Raw genomic sequence first — 7,142 nt, forward strand, 5'->3', positions numbered from 1 at the left:
AGAGAGAGAGAGAGAGAGAGAGAGAGAGAGAGAGAGAGACAAAGTCTTGCTTGTTGTGGCACCATTTCCTCCAAAAGTGAGGGTCCCAGGGGTCCAGCAGGGCCCGGAGAAAAATCTCCAGAGACAGGCAGAAGGGGCTTTACCAAGTCAGGGCCCAAGCTGGTCTTGAGCTTTCAATCTTCCTGTCTAGGGGGCCTGCCGGTTAGCTCAGCTGAAGTGCTTGCTTATGCAAACGCAGTCAGTTGCAGGATACTGTGGTTCATCCCCAGCTCCACATGCCTTACCAGACCGGCCTTTAAGGCAGCCTGACCCAGCCAAAAACACAGTCTTCTCCATCTTCCTGCCTCAATCTCCAGAGTAGCAGGGATTACAGGTGTGAGCCCTGGCACCTGGCTGTGGAGAAGCTAGCTACTTGCTACTTGCTGTGTGAGTGTCTCAGGGGGGTTTAATGGCAATTTGTCCTTTACTGTAATTTTTTTTTCATTTAAACACATAATAGGGGCTTCTACCCTTTCTGAACCTGAATTTGAGCCCAAGGGGGCACTGCAGAATGGCAGAGACAGGAGAAACTGGACTAGGACTCTGGACACACAGCTCCAGGGCTCTGCCCAGCACTGTGACCTGAAGGGATGTGGGTATCAGTGCTTCATATATAAAATGCACTGATGAGTTTACTCAAATTCCAGCTCTACAGGGCCAGTCTGTTTGTATAGTTAAAAACTCTAAGAGAACATGGGAAAATAGATAAGATACATCACTTACTACCAAGTCACAGGGGTTAGGAGTATATAGCTCAGTGGTAAAAGGCTTGCTTAGTATGTCTGAGGCCCTGAGCTCCAGCCTCAGTGGCTCCCCTAATCAGGTTACAGACCATTCAAATTATTCCACTTTTAGTGAAAAAGTTCTTATCTGTAGGTATGTATAGGAAAATGTCTGGGAGGAAATATGCCAAAATATTAAGTGTTGATATGCTACACAATGATTCTATGAGTGACTGTTAGTTTTACTTATCTGTATTTTTAAATTTTCTACAGAGAGAGAAAAAGAATGAAAGAGAGAGAGGAAGGGAGAGGGAGAGCAAGGGAGGAAGGAAGAGATAGAGAGGGAAAGAGGAAAAGAGGGAGAGAGGGAAAGAGGGAGAGAATGAATGAGAATTATGTCATGGGCTTTGAAGTAAAGAAGACCTGCTGGGTACAGGTCTGAATACCACTGGTTATCACTGGGGTGACCTATCTAGGGCAAATCACTTAATCTCCTTGACCCTTACTGAGAGTAATAATGGAATCTATCAAAGAACTTGGTAAAGTTTTTAATTTTTAAAAACATTATTCTTGTAAAAGACACATTGCCATTAATCTCCCTCAAGATAGCCCTTTGCCTTGAACACACGTACCTCATCATTCTTGCCACTTTCTGAAGCAGTTCTGGATATCTGATTTTGTTAGCATCTTTAACTGTACTGATTAGGTATAAGAGGTTTCCCTTTTCATGGTCACTTTGACTTTAAGAAAGAGCTGGAAGCTGCATGGTACCAGATCTGGTGGGGAAGGTGGACGAGGACACACCGCAAAGCTGCCAGGAGCTGCCTTCTTGTTGGATGGCACTCAGCAGTGGTGGTCACCGTTTTATTACACCTTATAAAGACACACGTGTAGGAGGACTTACAGGACTGCTTCAGAAGGTGTCAAGGGCTGGGGAGATAGCTCAGTGATAAGCGCCTGCCTGGCAAGCACAAAGTCCTGGGTTCAATTCTCTGGTATCAAAAAAAAAAAAAAAAAAAAAAAAAGTGTCAAGAGTGATGGGATAAATGTGCTTCAAGGAAGGGTCAAAACGTTACTTGCTGTGTGAGTGTCTCAGGGGGGTTTAATGGCAATTTGTCCTTTACTGTAATTTTTTTTCATTTAAACACATAATAGCATATTTTTTAAAAAATCAGCCCTTGTATGTCATAGAATCAGTAAGAGTATGAAATGAGGTAGTGAGTAGAAAGTGTTTAGATGGCCTGATGCACTATTCTCAATAAACAAAAACTGTAATTGTAAATATTTCATAATTTGCAAAGCTAATAAACTATCAATAAGGGTTACAATCATCAGAAACACCCTATAGTCATATCCTCTAGACTAGGGAAGTCAGTGAACAGGGAAAAAACAAGAGTGAGTCCACTGGGAGATAATCTCTCCAACAGGGAGAGTGTATGACCTCATAAGGAAGCCTGCAGTCCCATACGGGACGTCTGCTGGAGCCAAGTCCAAAATGACACTGTCAGTTACAATTACACCTCAGTAGAGGGGTGTACCTTGTCATAAAATTATCTATAGTTTAGAAAGTGCATGGCTGTGTGAGTAAACTAGCCACGTGGTACTCAGTTTAAGGAACTTTCCTTCTCACCCCATTCTGGGAGGGAAGGATTAATCATGCTCCCTTCTTTCAGGTGAAGAGGATTAACATGTTTGCCCAGGCCCTGCATTATGTCCTTCAGCCCTAGCCACTCACCTGGCATCTCAGGGAGTGGCGGCTCTGGTGGGCTTCTGCAGACTGTGTCAGATTGGGCAGTGCCTGGAATCACCTCCTCCAAGCCCTGGTCCTCACACCTGCAGAGCAGAGGACTGTGAGCGCTTCCACCCCAGCCCACCAGTGTCCCCTTGGAGTGGGGTAGGATGGACGTAGCCTGGAGAGCCTGTGGGGCCAACCACGGGAGAGGTGTAAGCTGCTGGGCTTGGTGGCACGGGTTGGACACTCTCACCTGGTGTGGCGCTGGCAGCGGGCACTGGTGGAGGAGGCATTCTGGAAGTGCCCTGCCTTGCAGGAGATGCAGGTGTTGTCGGGCTCCCCATCTTCATCTGGCGAGAGGAAAGCAAGCCAGCCAGGGTGAGTGGGCAAAAGGGAGCCCAGCTGAGAGCGTCCTTAATGTCCCGTGGGTGGACTCCTGCCCAGCTCTTTAGCCCTCCTGTACACCCCTGCTGGGAGCCTCTTGCATAAGCAAAAAGAAGCACCTGACGACCAAGAACTACCGAGGACCCAGTACCACATCTCGGCCCTCTCTCAGGGTCGCCCGCACTGGCCTCCTTTCAGACTGCCCTCTGACCTTTAAGCTCGACTTCAGTGCCAGGGGGACACTCCGACAGTGGCTCACAGTGCACACACTCAGGGGCTCGGTGGGCACAGAACATTCCCGGCTGACAGCGACACTTCGTCTGGCGAGTGCTGATGCAAGGTGCAACCTCCTGGAAGCCCAGCACTAGTGGGGAGACAGATCTCAGAGAGGGGCCGCCGGAGAGCAGCCCCAGCCTGGCACCCCACTCACCTATGTCACAGGGCCGGCATAGCTGACAGATGCGGAGGTGGTTCCAGTGCTCGTTGTAGGAGTTTTCAGCACACGTGGTACAAACCGTGTCCTGGCTTTGGCTGCATTCAGCTGTGACAAACGTGCCTACATGCAGAGGGACAGCAGGTGTCAGGAGGGAGAGATAACATCTCCCCACTGCCACCTGCCCTGTGGCCTGAACCATGCAAGGCCTTCGCCCCTTCCCTGCCCCCTGAGCTCACTGTCTTCCTGCCTCTCCAGGAGGCCCACTGACCAGGGCTGCCTGCACACTGTCTGTCCCTGCCAGTGAGTTTTCCTGGGGGCAGGGTCTGCCTTCCCTCCGACCCACCTCACATCCCCAGCTTCCCAGAGCCATCGCCTCTCACCTGGGGGACACCTGGAGCAGCAGAGCTGATGCTCGGGCTGGTAGTACTCCTTTTCCTGATCCAAGCACGCCTCGTTCTCAGAGTGGTATGGGGGCACCTTCGAGGGGAGAGGAGATGAGGCAGAAGAGTCAGGGGTCTGTTTGGGAGGCACCAGGCTGCAGAGGGCTGCCAGACCACTGTCCTCCTCTCCTGCCCCTGCCAGCCTTCCCACCCCTCACCACCTGGGGCTTGGATGCAGCCAGGAGCCCACAGAGGCCCAGCAGGAGTGGCCCCCAGGCCAGGCCGGAGGGAGAGGCGGCCCAAGGCAGGCGCATGGCCGCCCTTCGGCCGACCTGCAGGGCGAGCAGATGGGTAAAGACCCGGGAGGAGGGTAGGAAGCCCGGGCGTCCCGAGCAGCGATGGCGGCGGCTTCCCAAGCCCAGCTGCTGGGCCGACGTGCCCCCTAGGGCCGGAGCGGCCAGGCCTGGCCTCCAGGGCTCCAGCGCCGGGCTCAGGAAGTGGGAGTGGAGCTAGCCGGCCGCGGGGCGGGGACAGGGAGCGCTGGGAGCGGAGGCCAGTCTGTCGCAACCGTGTGGAGGAAGAGGAACAGGCTTGGCGGCCTCGCTGGGCGGGAGGGGGTGGCCGGGAAAGCACGTGAGGACAGCAGGCCCGGAACTGGCCGCCGCCTCCGTTGGTGGGAAGCTGAGCCCGAGGGGAGGGCTGCAGGAATAGGTCCATCTGGTGGGAAAGGGGCAGAAAGATTGAGGACACCCTCAGGCGGACCTCCAGGAGGAGCAAGGCTAGCTGGGAACTGATGGATTTGGAGGCAAAGCCAAGGACAGTAGGTGCCAGGTTGGAAAAATGGAGACACCAGGGACTAACCTTGTCCAGAGTGGAGACCCACAGCAAGTAGGCAGATGTAGCAACTGGGACCCACAAGTCCCACTTGGTAGTTGCCAGCATGCCTGCCCTTCTCTGAGGCTTTTTAAGACAGGCTGCCCGTGGGGCCGGGGAGATGGCTCAGTGGAATAAGCGCTTCCCTGGCAAGCGCAAGGCCCTGAGTTCAAGCCCCCGCAAAAAAAAAAAAAAAAAAAAAAGACAGGCTGCCCAGGAGAAGCGGCCAGACCGCTGGGCCTCCACTTAGCTGACCCACCCAAGTCCACACGTGTGGGCATGCCACACAACCCTTGAGAGTGCAGTGGGCCACATGCCCCTGTCCCCTGGGGGCCTCCCTTTCAAGAGCAGAGTAGGGAGGATGTGCGACTGAGTTCCTGATGATTGGGGCCAGCTGTGTCGGAGCTGGGTACCTTCGCTCCAGCTGCCTCTCTTGTGAACCTCTGGATAAGCCAGGGGAAGCTGAGCCCACCCAGTACGGCCCCCTCCTCTTCAGGAGAACTCTGAGCCTCAGGTTCCCTGGCACAGCACGCCAGGGCTTTAAGGTTGCCAGGCCCAGCACCTCCCTCTTTCCTTCCACCATCTCCCTGAAGCCCACAAATAGCCCCATGCAGCCAACTGCAGTCCCCGTAACACCCCACCTGGCTGTCTGGTCTCCAAGCTGCAGTCCACCCAGCCAGTCCTGATAAGACCTGGAAGGTTCACTCAGCTAGCCCAGGATGCTGCACCCCAGAGAGCTGCTGTCTATAACCTGCTGGCTGTCACTGGCTTCCCAGCAGACTGTGAACTCCACAGTCATTTGGACTGGATCTTGGATCCAGCCTCTGAGCCTGTCTTGGAGTCTAGGAGAGATAGGCCCATCCCATGTGCCTGAAACATATTTATGGAGTAGATGAATGATGCCCACATTCCTTAGCTGGTCCATGGCAAATCAGCCAGGGCTCAGCTCATCCCAGCAAACAGACTGCTTCCTTGTGACTCAGGAGTGTGTCTGTAGGGAGGAGACTAACTCCTTCCCTTGAGATAAGTCGCCAGGGCATTGACCCACGCCTGGCCTCTGTTCAAGACTCATCCTTACTCTAGGTGGCCTGACACCTGGACAAGGTCCTGGTGAAGAAGCAAGAAAAGTATAGTATAGAATGTCAACAAGGAGAAGGAGCGAAAGATGGAGGGAATTGGCTGGGCAGTAGATGGTCCACTCTGGGTGATACTCTCTCTTCACCTGGTGCAGGATGAACCCCCGCGTCCTGCTAGCAGCTGGACACCTCGACACCTAGGGCTACAGGGAGGGAAGAAATGCCTAAACAGCTACATTTCTCAGGGCTGCCGCTCTTCTAGGTCTAGAGCGTGGGGCCGGGGCTGGACTCACCCAGGGCTCTTAAATGCACGAAGGAAGTGATATATAGATCCTTTTCTCTTTCTTCTTCTTAATTTTTATTATTGGAACTTCATAACATAATAAAGGAGATAAAGTAATACTGGGACCTGCTCCAAGTTGTGGGCAGCCATCATGTGACCCCTTCCTATGCCCTTCAAATCCCCTTTGATTATTTTGAGGCAAATCCCAGACATCATATGGCCTCACCTGGACATAGTTTAGGATTTGCCCTAAAAAAAGGAGATTTTTTCTTTTGATTGGGGTAAAACATGTATACAACAAAGTGCATAAAATATATGAATCTTATGCATACAGATTGTTAAAATTTCATTTTTGTCCATTGTTTATTTATTTGGTACTGGGGATTTAATTCACAGCCTTCATGTTGAGCTTTTTCAACTTTCTTTAAATTTTGAGATTAAGTCGCTTATTGTCCAGGGTGGACTGGCACTTGTGAGCCTTCCTGCTACTTCAGCCTCCCAGGTCATTTTTGTGTACTCTTGTGTATTCTTGCAGAACATTCTGACCCTGTGAAAGGTGACCGCATGCCCTTCCAAGTCACAGGTAAGCACTCTCTTAGCTTCTCGATGGCCCTGCTGGCTGAATCATATCCTTTTTTCTGCAGCTAGTGCCTGCTTTTACTTCACCTCCCAAGGACTCTCTAGGCCTAAGCAAAGCACCCTTAACTTTCAGTTTTGGTACTGGGCCTGTCACTTTAACTCTGGCCCTCTTTTCTTGCTTAGCCCAAAGTCTGTTTGCTTGCAGATCTGTGCTCCACCCCACTCCCTCCCCAACCCGTGTGTCTCTCCTGGGAACTACATTTCCCAGGATCCTTTCCCATGAGTTTGTGAGTGGGATTAGCCAATAGGAGGCACTGGTAGATGCCCAGCATGTAGGGAAGGGAAGAAGTTGGCTTCTCTCCCAATCTGCTCTGTGGCATCACCTGAAGTTAGTTTTGTTTCTTCCTACTTTCCTACAATCTCATCTCTTACTGGGAAGCGGCCATGGCTTAGTTCCTGTTTAACACCACTGCAGGCTTGTTGGTCAACAATGTGGGATTATCCTGCTGTCTTTTCAGTTTTGGTGGTTGCAGCTGCTTTTTGCTTTGCTATTTTCTGAGTTGCCTCAGTGTCTCCCCTTAGCTTCTCAGCTCTTCTATCATCCACATAACAATTCCCTCTCCTTCTTCCCTGCCTCT

The 7,142-nt window shown here is 51.8% G+C and overlaps 1 protein-coding gene across 3 annotated transcripts in view; it reads right to left on the bottom strand.

Moving 5' to 3' along the window:
- Ltbr (lymphotoxin beta receptor) overlaps positions 1-4,242 on the bottom strand; it is a 7,345-nt gene extending 3,103 nt beyond the window's left edge. The window contains exons 1-6 of one of the 3 annotated variants that reach the window (XM_023703764.1): positions 3,912-4,242; positions 3,694-3,790; positions 3,308-3,433; positions 3,089-3,241; positions 2,747-2,843; positions 2,497-2,594 (exon numbers count right to left, since the gene is read on the bottom strand). In XM_023703764.1, the coding sequence (XP_023559532.1) occupies positions 2,497-2,594; positions 2,747-2,843; positions 3,089-3,241; positions 3,308-3,433; positions 3,694-3,790; positions 3,912-4,007 (667 nt within the window). In that variant the 5' untranslated portion in view covers positions 4,008-4,242. The remainder of the gene's footprint in view (positions 1-2,496; positions 2,595-2,746; positions 2,844-3,088; positions 3,242-3,307; positions 3,434-3,693; positions 3,791-3,911) is intronic. The other 2 variants (XM_023703765.1, XM_004643558.2) reach the window with 2 other exon arrangements.
- Between the last annotated feature and the right edge of the window lie 2,900 nt (positions 4,243-7,142).

This window comes from Octodon degus, unplaced genomic scaffold (genome assembly GCF_000260255.1).
Source record: "Octodon degus isolate 3935 unplaced genomic scaffold, OctDeg1.0 scaffold00178, whole genome shotgun sequence".
In the NCBI taxonomy this organism is placed as follows: Eukaryota; Metazoa; Chordata; class Mammalia; order Rodentia; family Octodontidae; genus Octodon; species Octodon degus.